General features: G+C 45.3%; 1 protein-coding gene across 1 annotated transcript in view; it reads right to left on the bottom strand.

Moving 5' to 3' along the window:
- The window catches only part of LOC126485103 (breast cancer anti-estrogen resistance protein 3 homolog), a 1,126,433-nt gene that overhangs the window by 568,393 nt on the left and 535,269 nt on the right, over positions 1-22,771 (bottom strand). The window contains exon 4 of the mRNA XM_050108726.1: positions 13,042-13,117. Within this exon, the coding sequence (XP_049964683.1) occupies positions 13,042-13,117 (76 nt within the window). The remainder of the gene's footprint in view (positions 1-13,041; positions 13,118-22,771) is intronic.

Here is a 22,771-nt window from a genome sequence, read left to right as displayed (position 1 = left end):
TTCAAAGTGCCGTCAATGCGAACAAGCCGTGACCGAGACGTGTAACCAATGGCACCCTATACCATCACGCCGGGTGATACGCCATTATGTCGATACGAATACACGCTTCCAATGTGCGTTCACCGCGTTGTCGCCAAATACGGATACGACCATCATGATGCTGTACACAGAACCTGGAGTCATCCGAAAAAATGACGTTTTGCCATTCGTGCACCCAGGTTCGTCGTTGAGTACACCATCGCAGGCGCCCCTGCCTGTGATGCAGCGTCAAGGGTAACCGCAGCCATGGTCTCCGAGCTGATAGTCCATGCTGCTGCAAACGTGGTCGAACTGTTCGTGCAGATGGTTGTTGTCTTGCAAACGTCCCCATCTGTTGACTCAGGGATCGAGACGTGGTTGCACGATCCGTTACAGCCATGCGGATAAGATGCCTGTCATCTCGACTGCTACTGATACGAGGCCGTTGGGATCCAGCACGGCGTTCCGTATTACCCTCCTGAACCCACCGATTCCGTATTCTGCTAACAGTCACTGGATCTCGACCAACGAGAGCAGCAATGTCGCGATACGATACACGGCAATCGCGATAGGGTACAAACCGACCTTTATCAAAGTCGGAAACGTGATGGTACGCATTTCTGCTCCTTACACGAGGCACCACAACAACGATTCACCAGGCAACGCCGGTCAACTGCTGTTCGTGTATGAAAAATCGGTTGGAAACTTTCCTCATGTCAGCACGTTGTAGGTGTCGCCACCGGCGCCAACCTTGTGTGAATGCTCTGAAAAGCTAATAATTTGCATATCACAGCATCTTCTTCCTGTCGGTTAAATTTCGCGTCTGTAGGACGTCATCTTCGTGGTGTAGCAATTTTAATGGCCAGCAGTGTATTTGCGCTGCTCACAGAGGAGTTTTTCCGGAGTCGTATGTTCAGCACCATTTCATTCGTTCGAGTTCAGTGGTTTCTTTTTCTCTTAAGAGTTTTTGATACAGTTGCATACGAAAAGCTTCAGAAATTATCGCACCTGTGTGTGCTACAGAGTGATGAGAAATGCAGGCAAATTGTTTAAAATGTGCTGTCGCCTTTGGAATGTGCTGCAGCTGGCAGCGCACAGAGCGAGACTATTCACTCGCTCCCACAACCGTCGGCGCTACATACGTGTAGCACGCAACGACGGCACCACCGCCTCATTCGCCACTTCACGTCAAATAGCGTCGTATCCTGGGATAAAAATGCCGGCAGAGCGACACCAAGTCGACATCGACATCTTCATCCCTACAGATACTCCGCGACCCACTGTACGGTTCGTGGAACAGGGTAGTCTTTACCACTACTAGTCTTTTCCTTTCCTGTTCCACTCGCAAATAGAGCGAGGGAAAAGCGGTTGCTGCATGCCTTCGTATAATTCCTAATTTCTCCAACACTGTCTTCGTGCTGCTTACGCGCAATGGATGTTAGCGGCAGTAGAATCGTTCGACAGTCAGCTTCAAATGCCAGTTCTCTAAATTTTCTCAGTAGTGTTTCCCGAAAAGAACGTCGCCTTGCCCCCAAGCTTTACCATTTGAGTTCCCGGAGCATCTCCTTAACACCTAAGTGTGGTTCGAACCTACCGGTAACAAATCTAGCCGCCCGCCGCTGAATTGCTTCGACGCCTTCTTTCGGTCCGACCTGATAAGGATCCCAAACAGTCGAGTAGTACTCGAGAAGATGTCACACCAGCACCCTGTAGGCGGACTCCTTTGCAAGTGAACCACTGTTTCCCAAAAGTCTCCCAATAAGCCGAAGTCGACCATTCACCTTCCCTACCACAGTTTTCACATGCTCGTTTCATTTGATATCGCTTTGTGACGTAACGCCCAGATACTTAAACGACTTGGTGGTGTCATTGAGGACACTAGTAATACTGTAACCGAACGTTACAGGTTTCATCTTCCTACTCATCCGCATTAACTTACATTTTTCCCCATTCAGAACTAGCTGTCATTTACCATATCAACTAGAAATTTTGTTTGAGTCGTCTTGCATCTTCCTACAATCACTCAACTTCGACAACTTACGGTACACCACGCCAACATCAGCAAACAACCGCAGATTGCTGCCCACCCTGTCAGCCAAATCATTTACGTATATAGAGAACAACTTCGGTCCTGTCTCACTTCCCTGGTGCACTCCTGACGGTACCCTTGTCTCTGACGAACACTCGCCTTAGAGGACAACATACTGGGTTCTATTACTTAAGAAGGCTTCAAGCAACTCACATATCTGGGAACTTATTCCTTATGTTCGTACTTTCGTTAGCAGTCTGCAATGGGGCACCGTGTCAAGCGCTTTCCAGAAATCCAGGAATATGGAATCGGCCTGCTGCTTTTCATCCATAGTTTACAGCATATCGAGTGAGAAAAGGGGAAGCTGAGTTTCGCACTAGCGATGCTTTCTAACACCATGCTGATTCATGGACATAAGCATCTCAGTCTCAAGAAAGTTTATTATATTCGAATTGAGAATATGTTCAAGGATTCTGCAGGACACAGGAGTTAGAAACATTGATTTGTAATTTTGTGGGTCCGTTCTTTTAAACTTCTTATACACTGGAGTCACCTCCGCTTTTTTTCCAGTCGCTTGAGACTTTGCGCTGGGAAGAGATTCACGATAAATGCAAGCCGTAGAGTAATCTCTGTAAAATGGAATTGGGGTTCCACCCGGACCTGGTGATTTATTTGCTTTCAAATCTTTCAGTTGTTTCTCTGTGCCAGGGATGCCTGTTACTATGTCGTCCACACTGGAGCCCGTGCGGTGGTCGAACGACGTTATGTCTGTACAATACTCCTGTGTGATCGATTTCTTGAACGTGTTGTAACCAGTCTACATCCTTACAACTCACGCACCGGCTGCGTTCTGGTTGACAAGCTATCCTGTAAGCTTGGACTATATTTGGTGTTTGAATGAATTTCTCTTACAGAGGGACCGTACGAACTTCCTCTCATCAATGTAATTTATACTGACAGGGTGTGGAGGGCACGACGAAGACTTCCATATATGTAAACAGTAAGAAGCAACTCTCCACCGTTTTCGAGAAAATCGAGTTTGAAAATTTTAAACGTATTTATGTAGTCCTACTTTGTACGCTCATTTCTATTAAAGGAGACCGCTGCCGAGCGAGTAAGCACTTAATTTCGCAAGTGGCAGGTCCCTGGTTCGAATCCGATGGTACTCGTTTTATTCCTATGTATTTTCTAATAACAATTTATTATTTACGCCTTCCGCACAGGACACGAAGGCCCAAAGGTACCGACCGACCGCCGTGTCATCCTGCGCCCACAGGCGTCACTGGATGCGGATATGGAGGGGCATGTGGTCAGCACACCGCTCTTCCGGCCGTGTGTCAGTTTCCGAGACCAAAGCCGCTACTTCGCAATCAAGTAGCTCCTCAGTTTGCCTCACAAGGGCTGAGTGCACCCCGCTTCCCAACAGGGCTCGGCAGACCGGATGGTCACCCATCCAAGTGCTAGCCCAGCCCGACAGCGCTTAACTTCGGTGATCTGACGGGAACCGGTGTTACACTGCGGCAGGGCCGTTGGCAACAATTTATTATGACTATGCAAATTATCAGTATCTAATAAATCATGTATTATTTTCGTCATCTTTACCCTTTTAAAACACGTTGATACTACTAGTATCACACTAGATATGTATTAACAGGGACACTAAAACAAGAAGAATAACCAGTGTTTGAGCAGCGAGAGCACCGCAGTGACACGTCCTGATTGCTACCGCCGTACAGAAGCGCACTCCTCACTACCTGCTGGAGTCCTCGTTGTTCTTCGTGTTGTTCCTATTGGCCGGCCGGTGTGGCCGAGCGGTTCTAGGCGCTAAGCCCGGAACCGCGCGACCGCTCCGATCGCAGGTTCGAATCCTGCCTGGGGCATGGATGTGTGTGATGTTCTTAGGTTAGTAAGGTTTAAGTAGTTCTAAGTTCTAGGGGACTGATGACCTCAGATGTTAAGTCCCATAATGCTCAGAGCCATTTTGTTGTACTATTACTGGTAATACATATCGACAAAATGAACTTCTACTAGACCAATTTGGGACCTCTGTATCAAGTGATCACGTAAAATATTGTTTTAAAATAAATTTTTGGTAACGAGAAACAAACCGACACGGCACGGAGTGTCGCATGAAAGACAGCTGCACACTGCAAAAACCAAACTGAAAATATCTTCCGAAACACTAGAGAAAATACTCCTGAAGACTCTTAGGAGAAACATCGGGTTTATTACCAAACAATACTTTCAAGTTCGAAAAGTTTCTTCATTTAAACATTCCAGTTCAAATGGCTCTGAACACTATGGGACTTAACTTCTTTGGTCATCAGTCCCCTAGAACTTAGATCTACTTAAACCTAATTAACCTAAGGACATCACACTCATCCATGCTCGAGGCAGGATTCGAACCTGCGACCGTAGGGGTCGCGCGGTTCCAGACTGAAGCGCCTAGAACCGCACGGCCACTCCGGCTGGCTAAACATCCCAGTGCTAACTGCGTCTCCGAACCAACTGCAATTACGGGGTCACAATTGTCAGTGGTCAGTACTCGACATTAGTTGTTTCTTGTATGGATACAATTAACATCGAAGTGCTAATGTTTAATTTACCTCCTAAGCTAGTTAAAAGGCTATGCTTTTATCTAGAAAGACGAGGAAAGAAATGTTCTTGGCTAGCACGCATCAATAACAATTAGTTATAGAGTAAATTGCGTTAGTTGTAACTTATAGTTACCCACGTCAGGATATTTTTGGAAATGGCTAAGAATTACGAGAAACAGTCGACTGAAGGAAGAGAACAAGATCAATACGATTTTGTCAGAGATCAGCTTCATGAAGGAACGACATATGCTCATTTTGAATGTTTCGCGTGTGTCTAAACAAGTTGTGTAGTATTAATACAGTGATGATGAAGATGAGGTCCCATACTCCGAGGAGCGTAGGGGACGATGCGGGAGACCCGCGCCGCCTTACTAGGCAAGGTCCTAGTGGAGGTGGTTTGCCGTTGCCTTCCTCCGACCGTAATGCGGATGAATGATGATGATGCAGACGACACAACAACACCCAGTCATCTCGAGGCAGAAAGACGAGGAAAGGAATGTTCTTGGTTAGCGCGCATCAATAACAATTAGTTATAGAGTGAAATCGTAAGTTGTAATTTATAGTTAGCGTCGTCAGGATATTTTTGCAAATGGTTAAGACTTACGAGAAACAGTTGACTGAAGAAAGAGAACAAGACCAATACGATTTTGTCAGAGATCAGCCTGACCCCGTCGGGAATCGAGCCCGGTACCCCGTGCACGGGATGCGAGAACGCTATCGCAAGACCACGAGTTGCGAGTATTTTACACTAAACTGATTAACATACTTCGTCTGGTTACCACGTTCTGCATGACCTTCCCTTAATAACGTAACAGCTGATCGGCATAAAAATTTGTAATGTGTGTTGCCGCCCCGTGTTGGGATGTCGTGGAAGTTGACTGCCCTAGATATGACTACGCGCGAAAAAGATGAATTAAATAATTTAAAAACTGAAAACGACGACCTGAAAACCAGAAACAACGTTCCAGGGGCACGAGTTCATTCTACTGCTGCCTAAGCCGAAATAATCTGATCTGCCAACATTGCAGTCAGCAAATTACAAATTTCTGCAGCATTTACCATTGGAATGGGAGGAGGAATTAATGATGCCAGTTCAATTTAAAAGATGTCAGTTAAACAGTATCTCTTTTGTTATACTGTGCCAACATTAATTTCAGCGTGTGCTGTTATGTCAGAACGATTTTTTCAATAATAAAGAGATAGAGATTTGGCGCTCACATATCTATATACCAGCTGACGCCTGGCGACCGAATGAACAGCGGCGTTCGCCTCAGATTTTATTATTTCAGTAGAGTTATGCATCCGGTTATTAATAGGAATGCATGTGTGTTCTGCATGGATGTCCAGCAGTTGTACTGACACGTCAGACAAACTCTCGTGAATCGCATCAAAAGTTAATGAAGTGTTTATGTTGCGGGAACATAGTAGAGAAGCTTCGGAAAAGTCTTGGTGTGTTACAGCCCAGTGCATATGCTATTTAATAACAGTTGTAGCAGAGCTGTGCACCGAAAGATAATTATCAAGGTAGTTAACTGGATTCAGATTCGAACCTATGTTTTAGAACAAAAATCATTAATAAGATGTCGGTAAGCTTAGATTCTGTCTATAAGAAAATGAAAGAGAACTTTTGGAGAAAAGAGAAGCAACTTTATGAATATGAAGAGCTCAACTATCCAGTCAGTATTAAGCGAAGAACGGAGGATTAAAAGGTGCTATACAATGAAATGCTCTTGAAGACAATATTACGGATGGGAAGAGGAAACAGGTGAAGATGAGATGGAAGATGCGATCCTGCAAGACGAATTAGACGGGACAATCAAAGATAAAACAGGACACCTGGAACAGACGACCGTCCATAAAATTTATTTCGATCTTTGAAAGAGAAATCCGTGATCAAACTATTCCATCTGATATTCAACACATATAAGACAGGTGAAATGCCCTCAGAGTTTAAGAAGAATGTAATAATTCCAATGTGAAAGAGGGAATTTACTGACAAGTGTGGCGTTCATGCTCGTTAATCCACTATTTTATTGTCCGCATATACTTTACCACTACCACACTTCTCTTTGTAGACTCTCATAGCGACAATGTTTAGCTGCTACTGCCAATGGGTCTTATGCAATCCGCAACGTCTTCAGATACCACGCGCAAGATTTCCATATTCTGTCGCTCGTTGCACACAAGCTATTACACTTACAGAAAAAAATGAACAGGGAATATTTGTAGGAAATTTAGTTAAATTTTGTATTGAAATAAGTTTTCGCAAGAGGCCCGCAGATTTCGAATTATTCAAGAAAAACGCACAAAAAAAGTGAGCTACAGACGCGTTTTTCTTGGATAATTCGAAAACAGTGCCACCAGTAAAAATGTGTCCCAGTACAAAATTTAACTACGTTAAATTTCCTACAAAAATGTCCCGTCCATTCTTTTCTGTAGGACTAACATTCCGCATGTAGCAAGCAAGAGAATATAAAAATCACGCATGTGATTTTTGAAGGCGTTGCAGGTTGCATAAAAGCTATCAGTAGGGGCAGTTGAAACATCCTGTATAGCCGGAACTAGAAGGATAGTAAAAAGGCATATTAAAAAGAACAAACGTGACACACATTTAGAACAAAGTGTGAAAGCTGCCACAGTGGTGCAACAGGAGAACTGGGGTCAGGATATAAATTTTTAAAGTCGTACAAATACTAGAAAATGAATGTATGATTTCTGCAAGAAAAGAATAAGAAGCGATTGAGATCTCCAAGAATGAAAGCAATTTCAAGACAGATGACATAGGATTCATAGCTTCCTGTCATCGTGGAAGTATATACCCAGCTAGCAGGGAATACAACAACTATCAGGAAGACAGCTCTGCAGACGATAATAATATTTCGGTGAACAGTCCCCCATCTCTTTCACTACCTGTTACCGCTACCTGTCCAAACACAATGGCTAGCCAATAGATAAAATAAAGTCTGTGGCGTACAACCCGTGATCGGGTTCTAGCCCGAGTGAAGGCAAAGTGGAGCCTGCGATTCGCCACCGCAATAGGAAGGGGAGGGGGGCAAGCCAATCGCCCATGACCCAGGCCAGCTCTGAAGTGCTTGGTCGGGGTGACACTTGTCCAAAAACACACTGCTGGCGAGACTGCGTATCAAGTGGCATACAGATTCACTGAAAATTTCTATCCTGTCTAGCACTGTAGCACAGTATACTGTAGTCTGTGACCCTTATTACTAGGAATTAGTTTTGGTATACGTGGAAAAGTTGAAAAATACTGTGATCAGCCACTTTCTGTATCATAATATATTTTGCCTTTAGCAGCTTAAGGTTCGCTTGCCCTGCTTCTGGTTTTGAATTGGTGAATCCAAGGAATATGAAACTATAAAAGCCATCTGAAGTGTCATGGGCTCTGCAGAAATATCAGTACATTCTGTTGCGTACCAATCGAGAGGTACGCAGCCAGTACCGTGAGAGGCCGCCACCACCTGGCACAACCACTCGCCTGGTGTCTCGGAAGTCCGCGCAGCAGCCTCCAGATGCCGCTCACAAACGCGGACCTCTTCCTGCTTCTGCACTACATCCTTCTGCACGTCGTGTATGTCTGCCGATAGTCTGGACAGCCAATAGAAACACTGTCAACTGCGGATTGCATTGCTTACGTCTTCTGGTGATGAACCCTGAAATCCTTTCGACGACAGGCACCAATACACAATAGAAATGGAAATGAGAGTATGGCATCAGTGGCCAGGAGTTCCCAGTGCGACGCCACATTGGGCGACCTGCGCGTCGACAATGGGGATGATATGGTGATGTGGACAGCACAACATTCAGTACCTGAAGGGAGAAAATCTCCTGCCCCAGCCGGGAATCGAACCCGGGCCCACGTACGTGGCAATCCAAAGCCGTGATCATTCAGCTATTGGGGCGGGCCCCAATACACAATGCGTCGTGGACACTTAACACAGCTCTGACCAGTAATAAGGCAGCCCAGTTCAGCGCTACAGCCCGGTCAGCACAGTACTTTGATGGCTATCTTCTGACTTAGCAGTCGCTATTTACTAGAATCAGTAACAGTGTCTGCGTAGTTACAACCAGTTATCTACATCACCAACATCTACATAGATACTCCACAAATCACATTTAAGTGACAAGAGGTTTCATCGAACCGCCTCCACAATAATTCTGTGTTATTCCACTCTCAAACATCGCGCGGAATAAACGAACATCTATATCTTTCCGTGCGAGCTCTGACTTCCCTTATTTTGTTATGATGGTCGTTTCTCTCTGTGTCTATCGGCGTCAACAAAATATTTTTGCATTCGGAGGGGAAAGTTGGTGACTGAAATTTCGTGAGAAATGGTACAAATGTCTCTGAGCACTATGGGACTTAACATCTGAGGTCATCAGTCCCCTAGAACATAGAACTACTTAAACCTAACTAACCTACGGACAACACAAACATCCATGCCCGACGCAGGATTCGAACCTGCGACCGTAGCTGTCGCGCGGTTCCGGACTGAAGTGCCTAGAACCGCTCTGCCACCGCGGCCGGCTTTCGTGAGAAGATCCCTCCGCAACAAGACGCTTTTTTCTTAATGATGTCCATCCCAATTACTGTATCGTGTCCGTCACACTCTCTCACCTATTTCTCGATAATACAAAACGAACCGCCCTTCTTTGAACTTTTTCGATGGGTCTTTTAATCCTGTATGGTAACGATCCTATACTGCGCAGCAGCTCTCCAAAAGAAGACGGACAAGCGTAGTGTATGCTGTCTAATTACTAGATTTGGTACATTTTCTAAGTGTTCTGCCAATAAAACGCAGTCTTTGGTTCGCCTTGCCCACAACACTTCTACGAGTTCTTTCCACTTTAAGTTGTTCGTAAGCTGAATTTACGGTTTTTATATTTAATTGACTTAACGCGTTTTTTTTTTTTGGTCATCAGTCTACTGACTGGTTTGATGCGGCCCGCCACGAATTCCTTTCCTGTGCTAACCTCTTCATCTCAGAGTAGCACTTGCAACCTACGTCCTCAATTATTTGCTTGACGTATTCCAATCTCTGTCTTCCTCTACAGTTTTTGCCCTCTACAGTTCCCTCTAGTACCATGGAAGTCATTCCCTCGTGTCTTAGCAGATGTCCTATCATCCTGTCCTTTCTCCTTATCAGTGTTTTCCACATATTCCTTTCCTCTCCGATTCTGCGTGGAACCTCCTCATTCCTTACCTTATCAGTCCACCTAATTTATGTGGACTTAACGTGTAACCAAAGTTTAACGGACTGCTTTTAGTACTCATGTGGATGACCTCACACTTTTCATTATTTAGGGTCAATTGATAATTTTTGCATCAAACAGATACCTTTTCTAAATCGTTTTGCAATTTGTTTCGATCTTCTGAGGACTCTACTAGACGATAAACGACAGCATCCTCCGCAAACAACCTAAGACGGCTGCCCAGAGTGTCTCCTAAATCGTTTATATAGGTAAGGAAGAGCAGAGGGCCGATAACGATACCTTGAGGAACGCCAGAAAATACTTCTGTTTTACTCGATGACTTTACGTCAGTTACTACGAACTGCGGCCTCTCTGACAGGAAATCACCAATCCAGTCACATAACTGAGACGATATTCCATAAGCACGCAAAATTCACTATAAGCTGCTTGTGTAGAAGAGTGTCAAATGCCATTTGGAAATCTAGAAATTCGGGATCAATTTGGAATTCCTTGTTAGTAGCACTCAACACTTCGTGTGTATAAAGAGCTAGGTGTGTTTCACAATAACGATGTTTTCTAAATACGCGTGACTGTGTGTCAATAGACCGCTTTCTTCGAGGTTTTTCATAATATTAGAAAACAGCATATGTTCCAAAATCCTGCTGCATATAGACGTTAATGATATGGGCCTGTAATTTAGTGGATTACTCCAAGTACCTTTCTTGAATATTGGTGTGACCTGTGCAACTTTACAATCTTTGGTTACGGATCTTTCGTCGAGCGAGCGGTTGTATGTGGTTGTTAAGTATGGAGCTATTGCATCAGCATACTCTGGAAGGAACCTAACTGGTACACAATCTGGACTGGAACTGATTCCTTTCATTAAGTGATTTAAGTTCCTTCACTACTCCGAGGAGTTGTAGTGACGATATACAGACTGTCAAGAGACAGAAAAGCTATTTAGATCTGATTGTAATGCGTTCAGGATCTCACAGGCCGTACATCATTTTGCACCAAAGTTAAGTGCCATTTGTAACGCAGTCTTGAGTAATGTTATTTTTTCCACAAGAAGTGTTTATTAACAAGCTTAGTGTGCAACGGATACCATAATGAACGGTAACAATCTTGTGCTGTCACTGAAGATTGATCTTAATTAAGGGTAGCATTCAGTTACTTCATTCACAACACATTCCATCTCCGTCCAAGTGTCAATCCGCTAAACTGTCACAAAATCGTCGCTGCCGCTATTTTACCCCTAGGGAAGATTCCTGGCAGTTCATAGCAGGCTGAGTGGATCTCGGGCCGTCCTAGAGGGGCTGTAACGAGGAAAATTCCTTGCTCGTACCCGGCATTGAACCCAGAACCTCCAGAATCGGAGTCTACTACTCTGACCTCTAGATCACGATGGCCATGGACCAGCAATAGTAGCTGAAAAAATTTTAACGAATAACTCCCCTTGCTGAATAACTGCGGGAAAATATTACTTTGTAAGCGAACGCAACACTGTTTCCGACAGTGTCCGGCCAACTGAGGACAACAGAAGAGGAACAAGACGCGGCCTAACAACCCACAACATTTTGACGTCTGTTAATTCTTTTGAATTGTCTGCCCTTGCTGTAAATCGAACATTGATTCTGAGCACTCTATCTATTCCTAGTCGATTGATTGAGAAAGAAGGCCGTTTGATCATCAGAACATAAATTTTCGCGTGATAAAAGTTCCTTCTGGTGTAGCATAACATTTTCGGCACCTACATAAACAGCTTGAAATTATCTCTGTGTACGCATATCTATTTTTTCTTTTTTTACTTTTACGAGGACGTGCTGAAAAGTAATGCCTCCGAATTTTTTTATATTAAAACTCTTAAAACTTTTTAAATAAAAGCAACATTATTAATATTGAACATCTTTATTATTCATGTCTACATATTCGCAGGGCTCCGAATTGTAGCGTAACATTTCGGTGTGTACCGTAACTACGACGGTGGGCGACAAACAGCGTGCTGTAATCGAGATCCGAATTCGAAGAATTCATCATACAAGGAGCACGTTCTCCTTCGGCATAATAATTTATGCATTTTTACGCACACCATCAGTGGTGATTCAAACAAGCTTTACTGACAGGCGGTCTAACATCACCCTCCCAATGGCTGATCACCAAAACCAAGTTACACCGCTTTTGAAGTATAACTTTTATTTATTTAATTTTCTTTACCAGAACGTCTCGTCTTTCCTTATAATATTGCTGTCCTGATCAGTGCCATTAGTACACATTTTCAATGATTCATTTTGAACCGGAGCAGAAATATTATAGACTGAGCAATAAAATCCTCAGCGAGTGGTTTGACCTGCACAACCTTGCGGAGTTACTTCCTAACCGAAACCATGTGGTTATCGAGTCCAGGAGCGGAATTACACGGCATTAAATGATGCTTTGTAATGACTTCTCTGGGGCCGACTAATTCTTTGTCCGGTGAGCTTCATACAAACGCGATTTACATGCAGTCGGAATCGGAAATTTCTGCGGGTGCCTGAGCACTTTCCTGATCCACTGAATCGTACTGAAAATTGTCGCCGTCCGGAGAGGCGGAGCGGTTCTAGGTGCTACAGTCTGGAACCGCGCGACCGCTACGGTCGCAGTTCGAATCCTGCCTCGGGCATGGATATGTGTGATGTTCTTAGGTAAGTTAAGTTTAAGTAGTTCTAAGTTCTAGGGGACTGATGACCTCGGATGTTAAGTCCCATAGTGCTCAGAGCCATTTGAACCATTTTTTTGAAAATTGTCCTACTGCGACATTGGAACTGTAGGAAGTTCACTTGCTTCATAAGACACTTTGTAATTCTGACATTCGGCTTGTTTGACTGCATTTGTCACCACGCACACGAAAGCCTGGAGTCTTAAATCGTGCAAATTTGTTGGTTCTACGACGGGGATGTAACAAAAAGGTAATGGGAGGATGTCTAACATCAGAGGCGGCCCGGCAATGAAAACGGACAGGCGCGCGCAGTTGGCGTCGAAAGTAGAGCAGAGTGGCGGCGCTGGCTGCGTGTTGTGTGTGGGCAGGCGGGCAGGCAGGCACGCGGAACGCGATGAGGCCGTTTGCATGCGGGGCGGCTGGCTGCGGCGGTATGATAGCGGCTGGCAGAGCCGGAGCCGGCTGCTAGCTGCTAGCTGCTAGGCGGTACTCACGTGCCGTTCTGCTGCACCAGACGGCTCGGCTCCACGGCGACGCTGTGGCGCTGCGGCTTGTCCTTCCGCCTCGCACCTGCAACACGCAACAGGCGCACGCACTCAAAACCTCTGCTGGCTCACCACTTCTCACCTTACTGCCTCGCTGGGTGAACATACCAGGATTATTTTCTAACAGCTGTATACAGTGAAGCGCCGAAGAATCTGGTTCAAGCATGCGTATTCGAATACAGAGCTGCGTAAACAGGCAGAATGCGGCACTGCGGTCGGCAACGCCTGTATAAGACAATAAGTGAAACTTCTTGGCAGAGTAAAACTGTGTGCACACAGTCTTAATTTGCCAGGAAGTTTCATATCAGCGCACACTCCGACTGGTCCCGGCGGAGGTTCGAGTCCTCCCTCGGGCATGGGTGTGTGTGTTTGTCCTTAGGATAATTTAGGTTAAGTAGTGTGTAAGCTTAGGGACTGATGACCTTACCAGTTAAGTCCCATAAGATTTCACACACATTTGACCGCACACTCCGCTGCAGAGTGAAAATCTGATTCTGGAAACATCCCCCAGGCTGTGGCTAAGCCATGTCTCCGCAATATCCTTTCTTTCAGGAGTGCTAGTTCTGCAAGGTTCGCAGGAGAGCTTCTCTAAAAGTTTGGAGAGTAGGAGACGAGGTACTGGCAGAAGTAAAGCTGTGAGGACGGGGCGTGAGTCGTGCTTGGGTAGCTCAGATGGTAGAGCACTTGCCCGCGAAAGGCAAAGGTACCGAGTTCGACTCTCGGTCCGGCACACAGTTAAAATCTGCCAGGAAGTTTCATGGCAACGCACACTCCACTGCAGAGTGAAAAGGTACCGAGTTCGACTCTCGGTCCGGCACACAGTTAAAATCTGCCAGGAAGTTTCATGTCAACGCACACTCCACTGCAGAGTGAAAATCTCATTCTGGCCAAAGCATATTTCACACGTATCTACAGGCAAACAGTTCGAGTCTCGGTCGGCACACAGTTTTAATTTGCTAGGAAGTTTCATATCATCGCACACTCCGCTGCAGAGTGAAAAATCTCATGCCGTGTATTCTCACGGATTTATGGACAGTCCTGTAGGATTCATGGTGTCAGTTGCCTCCAGCATTACTTCAGACATAAGTTGAGTCCATGCCACGTCGTGTTGCGGCCCTTCCCCGTGCTTGCGGAGCACCTACACGATTTTAGGCAGGTCTACCAGTTTCTTTAGCTATTCATTGTATTTTCAAACTGTTTACAAAACAACCTTATCACTTCAAAATACTCTCCGTTACAACGAATACATTTGTCCCACCGGTGCTTCCACTGTTAAAAACGTTTTTGTAGTCATCTTTACAATTGGTTGACAGCTCTTCCCTCGCTTTTTTCTTGACTTCTTCGGTGTTGTCAAATCAATGTCCTCTCACGCCCCTTTTTCATGCGTGGAAATAAGAAAAAGTCGCACGGAGCCAGGTCAGGCGAGCAAGGTGCATGGGGCAGCGAGCCAAGCCATTTTTAGCCAAAGGCTATTTAACAGAAATGGCTGTGTGTGCAACTGCGTTGTCTGCACAAATCGGGTCTTTTTTGACGCGATCCTCTTAAAACTTCCAAATAAAAGGTCTGATTGATGGTCTGACCTGGCGGAGCAAACTCTGAATGAACTGCGCCCTTGGCATCAAAAAAGGAAACAGGATTGTATTGATGTTTGATTTGACTTGACGACATTTTTTGGAGGGGGTGACGATGACGTCACCTATTGGCTTGACTGCTGCTTTGTTTCTGGGTCGCAACCACAGCACCATGACTCATCACCGGAATTGATCTTTGACAGAATTTCTGCATAAGTTTCAAGCTGTTGTTTCAAAGCACGACATGTTTGAACTAGACTTTCCTTTTTATTGTCAGTCGGGACCCGAGGAACGAACTTGGTAGCAAACCCTTTTCCTTCCCAGTTTTTCAGTTAATATTCGCTGAACCGAGCTCCAAGATAACCCGCTAATCTCTAACAGCTCATCAGTTGTCTGTCGACGGCTGTCAGCACAGGCTCTCAAATCTGTTCAATATTTTCTTCGATTCTGGCAGTTGATGGCAGTTGATGGACGTCGAGAACGAGGTTTGTCATCAATCGACATGTCACCATTTTTAAATCGAACAAACTCTTGATTTTCCCACATAGCGTCACCTTGGTAAGTTGTTTTCAAGGTTAAAACAGTTTCAGCAGCATTTTCACCGAGTACAAAACAAAATTTTACAGCTGCACACTGTTCACTTAAACTGGCCACAGCAAAAACGATCTCTACAGGTGAACAGAACAAGCCAGGTCGCAGGTCGACAACACAGGTGGCACTGAACTGACAATGACTTTCGCTATACGCGCCTAGCGGCAGAAAAGCGTACTATACAAGCCCCGCCCACGGCGGAATTTTTTTTTTTTTTTTTTTTTTTTTTTTTTTTAAACAGTCAGAGGGCAAGTCTCCCAAGGTGCGCGAGGCTGTCACGCGAGATTGCTGTAACACCCTTTGATTTACAAGAGCGAAACGCTGCGAGAAACAGGTACGTAAAGGCTGAGCCGTCACTTTGGGCGACACAAACATGTTCCCTCCCTCCCTCTCTCTCTCTCTCTCTCTCTCTCTCTCTGTGTGTGTGTGTGTGTGTGTGTGTGTGTGTGTGTGTGTGTGTTTGTAGGTTATGGGCGCCTAACGACATGTTCATCAGCGCTCATACGAAATTAGTAGATACGAATGTGTTTAAAAATGAGAAAATGCGAGGAAAGACACAAAAAGCATTTTGAGATGCAATAGCGGTCACTCTCTCCTAATCTCATCTGTGATCACAGGCGCAATCTCATTAGCGCACATCACGGAAGACAGCGATAAAATTGTTCTAAAACTGTCAAGTTCATATGAGTTATAGAAGAGGAGAACTAAAAATGGATTCACAGGAATATGTGACTGGCTGATCGGTTATGATCACTTACAAAAACATGAATGGGCCAGCTACCCTGACAACGCATTAAAAATTTAGTCTCAGATTGTTAGGGACAATTCACAGGATCTTAGTACCACTTTCGTTTGAAGTGAATTATAACGGAGGGCAAAACTATCGGCAAATGGACTGTCGCGATATGGTCTAATAAAATGTGGCGCAATGTAATCCCTACGCGACAAGCACCACATTTGGTAGGGTCCACTCGCCGGAGCAAGGAGCAATGTGTTGTACGGCTGTGACCGATGCGAAGACGAGTGAGGGGGACCTCGTCCTGCTTGTGTAGCTGGAAGGAGATACGCCACGAAGGTGTGGACTTAAAGAGGCCCAGCTTATTGTCTGTCACTTCCAGCCACTCTTCTTCCCATCGACGCATGATTCTGTCCCTCAACAGCGAGGCCATAGCGTGCAGAACGTCACACTGAGGTAATAATAATAATGAGCGAATGGCATTGGTGGCCGGGAGACCCCTCGCGGAGCGGTTCGGCCGCCGCTCCACAAGTTCTTTAACACCACTACGGCGACTTCCGAGTGAATGAGGAGATTATGATGATGACACACAACAACCAGTCATCGCGAGACTGAGAAAATCCCTGACACCGCCGGGAATCAAACCCGAGACCCCGTGCGCAGGAAGCGAGGACGCTATCGCAAGACCACGAGCCGCGGACCACACTGAAGTGTCTGAGGATCACAATACGCCTCCTTGGCTGTTAAATGCGCCCTTTCGTTCCCCGTAGTACCCATGTGCTCTGACACCCAACAGAAAGACACATCCTTCCCTAGCCTTTGTAGTTGGAGGAGGGCGTCCTGTATATCCTGGACTACTTTATCTTCTGGGTACACTTCGTTCCCCGTAGTAACCAAGTGACATGGCACCCAGAAAAAGACACATCCTTCCCCAGACTTGGTGGTTGGAAGAGGGCGTTCTGGGTATTATGGACTACTTTATCTGCTGGGTACAAGGGATGTAGAGTGAAAGGCACTCAGGCAGCCGGAAAAGACAAGAAATTCACCACTCAGAACTAGGAGCGTTGGCGTTTTTAAAAACGAGGCATTTACCGCTCGGAACTAGGACTGTTTACATTTTTAAAAACGTCGGGAACCAGATACACCGATAATTTTTTAAAATATTTTATTAGAGAAAGTATCGATATGTCGACATATCGAAGAAAAAAATATCGACGCACTGGCCTATAAAATTATCTGCGGAACGATGTAAATATACTGCCAATTTTAGAGCTGTATATTATCCACAACAAGCTAGCAGCCTACCTTTCCCCATTAGAGCAAAAACTGGAAGGAAAACGGTGCACCTTCAGGCTTGGCGATACCCATTTTGCTAACAATGGTAACTGCATGTAAGTGGCGCAATAAAAGGTGTCCGTCGTTCGGTTCCGTCGGATGTCGGGTTTTTCCAGAGCACTTCATGACGACTTCCCTGTTTTTTTTTTTTTTTTCATTTCTGCTAACCCCAGCGACCAAGCAGTTGTAGTGTCAGAATTGCGTGGTGATGTTAACGTTGCAGTTTCTGTTGGTAGCGCCGATTACATCAGCATTTCCCCTACACACCCCCACCCACTGCTGATGTGAAGACGAAGCACACTAGCCGCGTTAATCTTTTTTTTTCTTTTTTTTAATGCCTGTATTATTTCTTCACATCGGGAATATTGTTATGCCATTCACACCGCCTCCTCCCAGTGCAATCGGACTACTTCTATGTGCCACGTATACTCGCTTCACACAGTCAAAGACAAAGACTGGACGTGATTAAAGTTCAAAAAGTAGTAAGACTCTTTCACACAGTGAAAGTAAACTTATTCTGTACTACAGTTCCAAAAGCACGATTTCAAATTTTTAACGAAAATTGCGAAAAAATATAAAATAAATATCGTCTCTTCATATTGTCCTTTCGATATCCATACACAGTGGGAAAAATTACGCAGATTATACATACAGTTTTTGGAAAGAATATCGGCATACCGATATTTTATCAGCAGCCTTACTCAGAACACGTCTCATCTGCTCCAGTGCCAAGTTGCTGCACTCACGTCCGCCTTCATGACGATGCTGCGCAGTGTTCTCTGATTACAAAAATGTATTTCTAGATAGGGCTACGCGGTTTGTTGCAAATGGTAGCCCATCTCATAAGTTTTTTGTGGATGCACTCCAAATGTCTACGCCATTTTTTTTTCACAAATGTACTCATGGAATTTTTATGGATGCTCATCTACATGTACTCTGATAGCATTTGATTTCTTTTCTCTCTCTCTCTCTCTTGTTACCGATAGCGCAGTTTAGGAACGCTGCTGTCGCAATGACGTCTATGCAGGAGGAAGCGCGATGTGTAATGTGGTTTCCTGAAGCACGGTCTCCTATTAGTTTCAGCGACAGTTCAGAAGTGCCTACGGTCTATGTCCGCCAGACGTGAAGAGCACCAGAGGGTTTTATGAGAAGTTTAGGGAGACTGGCAGTTTTCGTGACAAGGCCAGACACAACAGACTTCAACTGCATTACGACACTCCTGCTGCCTTGCATACAGCGTTTCGATGTTTCCGCAGCGGGAATCAACGCGTTGCGTTTTCTACAGAAACAGATATTCCTCAGAGATCTTGTAGTCAAGATTTTACACAAACGAATGCATTTCCATCCATAAAAAGAGCAATTCCCACGAGCTTCGCGCCCAGATGCTAGGTCCAGATGTGCCGAGTTTGCTAGGACCTTGCTGGAGTGAGTCAAAAATGGTTCAAATGGCTCTGAGCACTATGGGACTCAACTGCTGAAGTCATTAGTCCCCTAGAACTTAGAACTAGTTAAGCCTAACTAACCTAAGGACATCACAAACATCCATACCCGAGGCAGGATTCGAACCTGCGACCGTAGCGGTCTTGCGGTTCCAGACTGCAGCGCCTTTAACCGCACGGCCACTTCGGCCAGCTCTGGAGTGAATCAATGCCGACAATGGCTAGGGGTGTAAGAAAGGATGTGTGACAGATAAAAATCTTAGGTCTGAGCAAGGACTGAACCTGAGATCTCTGTATCCCTAATCTGGCACTTTACCGTCGTGCCACCGAGTTACTTTTTCTTTAGTATTCTGTAAACGCGAGTAGTTTTTGTGCATTTCGATGAGATGGGCCACTGTGTTGCGCGTAACAAGTAACGACGTTTACACTACGTATAGTGACCGTGCGGTTCTAGGCGCTACAGTCTGGAACCGGGCGACCGCTACGGTCGCAGGTTCGAATCCTGCCTCGGGCATGGATGTGCGTGATGTCCTTAGGTTAGTTAGGTTTAAGTAGTTCTAAGTTCTGGGCGACTGATGACCTCAGAAGTTGAGTCGCATAGTGCTCAGAGCCATTTGAACCATTTGAACTACGTAAATCTAAAGAAGCAAAGTTCGTCTATGCGCGTCCAAAGACCGTCTGGAGTCTTCCTCACGCTACATGTTTCGCGGTGGTTATCACGTTTACATTAAGCGAAACTACTGCGCAAGGCTCTTTCATACAGTGTAAACGCACTTCAAACCACTTCGGGAGGTTTACAAGAATTCCTTAATTGGAAGAGAACTGTCCCTGGAAGACAGCGAAAATAGCAGCTTGGGAAAGTCATGATGTTAACGTTATGGAAGAGAAGAGGGCAGGGGTGGAGGTGGAAGGCGGCTGTAAAATGTTCAGGTCAAGTTAACTATGCGCTATACAGGGTGATTCCGTAATAATGATGCCACAAACTATCAGGGATGACGGAATAGGGTATATGAATCAATTCGAGATAAGACACCCAGATCCGGAAAAAGAACGCGTCGAAAGCTACACTACTGGCCATTAAATTGCTACACCAAGAAGAAATGCAGATGATAAACGGGTATTCATTGGACAAATATATTATACTAGAACTGACATTTGATTACATTTTCACGCAGTTGCGGTGCATAGATCCTGAAAAATCAGTACCCAGAACAACCACATCTGGCTGTAATAACGGCCGTGATACGCCTGGGCATTGAGTCAAACAGAGCTTGGATGGCGTGTACAGGTACAGCTGCCCATGCAGCTTCAGTTCATCAAGAGTAGTGCCTGGCGTATTGTGACGAGCCAGTTGCTCGGCCACCAATGACGAGACGTTTTAATTTGGTGAGAGATCTGGAGAATGTGCTGGCCGGGGCAGCAGTCGGACATTTCCTGTATCCAGAAAGGCCCTTACAGGACCTGCAACATGCGGTCCTGCATTATTCTGCTGAAATGTAGGGTTTCGCAGGGATCGAATGAAGGGTAGATCCACGGGTCGTAACACATCTGAAATGTAACGTCCACTATTCAAAGTGCCGTCACTGCGAACAAGAGGTGGCCGAGACGTGCAACCAATGGCACCCCATACCATCACGCCGGGTGATACGCCAGTATGGCGATGACGAATACACGCTTCCAATGAGCTTTCACCGCGATGCTGTAAACAGAAACTGGATTCATCCGAAAAAATGACGTTTTGCCATTCGTGTACCCAGGTTCGTCGTTGAGTGCACCATTGCAGACGTTCCAGTCTGTGATGCAGCGTCAATGGTAACCGCAGCCATGGTCTCCGAGCTGATAGTCCATGCTGCTGCAAACGTCGTCGAACTGCTCGTGCAGATGATTGTTGTCTTGCAAACGTCCCCATATGTTGACTCAGGTATCGAGACGTGGCTGCACGATCCGTTACAGCCATGCGGATAAGATGCCTGTCATCTCGACTGCCAGTGATACGAGGCCGTTGGGCTCCAGCACGGCGTTCCGTATTACCCTCCTGAACGCACCGATTCCATATTCTGCCATCAGTCATTGGATCTCGACCAACGCGAGCAGCAATGTCGCGTTACGATATACCGCAATTGCGATAGGCTCCACCCGACCTTTATCAAAGTCGGAAACGTGATGGTACGCATTTCTCCTCCTTACACGAGGCATCACAACAACGTTTCACCAAGCAACGCCGGTGAACTGCTGTTTGTGTATGAGAAATCGGTTGGAAAGTTTCCTCATGTCAGCACGTTGCAGGTGTCGCCACCGGCGCCAGCCTCGTGAGAATGCTCTGAAAAGCTAATCATTTGCACATCACAGCATCATCTTCCTGTCGGTTAAATTTCGCGTGTGTAGCACGTCATCTTCTTGGTGTAGCAATTTTAATGGCCAGGAATGTATAAGCGAAAATTGTTCCGATACCTCTGACAGTGGAGTACATGTACCGGGACTGTTGTTCCCAAGACTGTAGGGCGGGCAACTCTCAGAGGTGGTAGCGTGGATCAAAACAAGAAAAAAACTCTGTTACTCATGGGCTCTAAAATGTACTTCTTCAGAGCTATGGGCACTTGTTCGCCTTCGATTCTGTGAAACGCATATCTTCTGCTGCAAGCATTTTCTTTTCTTAATTTTAGAGGAATCGGTATGGACCAAAACAAGAAAGAAAGGTCCAGTAAATATCGCCAATAAAATGCATACGTTAAAAGCTATGAGCATTTGCTCACCTTCGCTATTGCGAAACAGGTCTCCTCTACTAATCAAGTGCCCACAGCTCTTAAGATGTGCATTTTAGAGCCCATATTTACTGGACTTTTTTTCTTGTTTCAGTAAAAACTACCGCCTCCAAAAATATGGAAACCAAAGCGCTTGCAGTACAAGAGACGTGTTTTATAGCATCGAAGATGTACACTCTTAGCTCCTACGGTATGCATTTTAGCGCCCATGTCTACTGGACGTTTTTTCTTGTTTTGGACCATACTACCACCTCCGAGCCGGCCGCGGTGGTCTCGCGGTTCTAGGCGCACAGTCCGGAACCGCGAGACTGCTACGGTCGCAGGTTCGAATCCTGCCTCGGGTATGGATGTGTGTGATGTCCTTAGGTTAGTTAGGTTTAAGTAGTTCTAAGTTCTAGGGGACTGATGACCACAGATGTTAAGTCCCATAGTGCTCAGAGCCATTTGAACCATTTTGAACAACCTCCGAAAGTTACCTACCCTACAGTCTTAGCAACAGCAATACTGGTGCACGTATTGCATTGTTAGAGGTACCAGAACAGAACAGCTTTCGACTCGATCGATTCCGGACCAGGGCCCTTTATCTTAAATTGATACATTTACCCTTCACCATCATCCCTGAAAGTTCGTAACGTCATGACGAAATCACCCTGTATGGCGTCGACTTTGGACAATGACGCAATCGTTACACGTCAGTCTGAGGCACACGTAAAAACTGGAGAAACTGGCCACAGCCCAGCAACTGTTACGAAAAGAAAAATCACAACCACAACAATGCTATAACAATGAGCTATGTGCATGCAGCGTGACAGACAAAATATTGATTACTTTCCGAAAAGTGCTGTATGAAAATAAATAAGACGAAATAAAGTAAAAACGTATGTAGCAAAAGAGGAGCAGAATTTTGACATCTGGTTGGAAGGGAAAAGATTAGTATAGTAAACGAGTGAGAGTACTAGCGAATCCTTATTTCTTGCGACAGAAGATGTGAGAGGCCTCCACGCTAAAATTTCTGAGGCCACTTAAACTTTCACGAAAGCGCTCAGTCTGCAGACATCTAGGAAATTTTTTTTTAGTTTACTCATTTTGAGCAGCAAGGAACACTCTTTGATAACAGATTAGAGACGATGAACTCCTTCGCCAAGATCGCTGATAATAACCTTTATTCTCGATAACCGGTTTCGGAAATCAATTCATTTGAAGATGGTAACTTTCATTACCGAAACACATTATCGAGAGTGAAGG

Source organism: Schistocerca serialis, chromosome 6, assembly GCF_023864345.2.
Source record: "Schistocerca serialis cubense isolate TAMUIC-IGC-003099 chromosome 6, iqSchSeri2.2, whole genome shotgun sequence".
Taxonomy (NCBI): Eukaryota; Metazoa; Arthropoda; class Insecta; order Orthoptera; family Acrididae; genus Schistocerca; species Schistocerca serialis.
The sequence above is the reverse complement of the archived record's forward strand: the minus strand, read 5'-3'. Positions and strand labels throughout refer to the sequence as shown.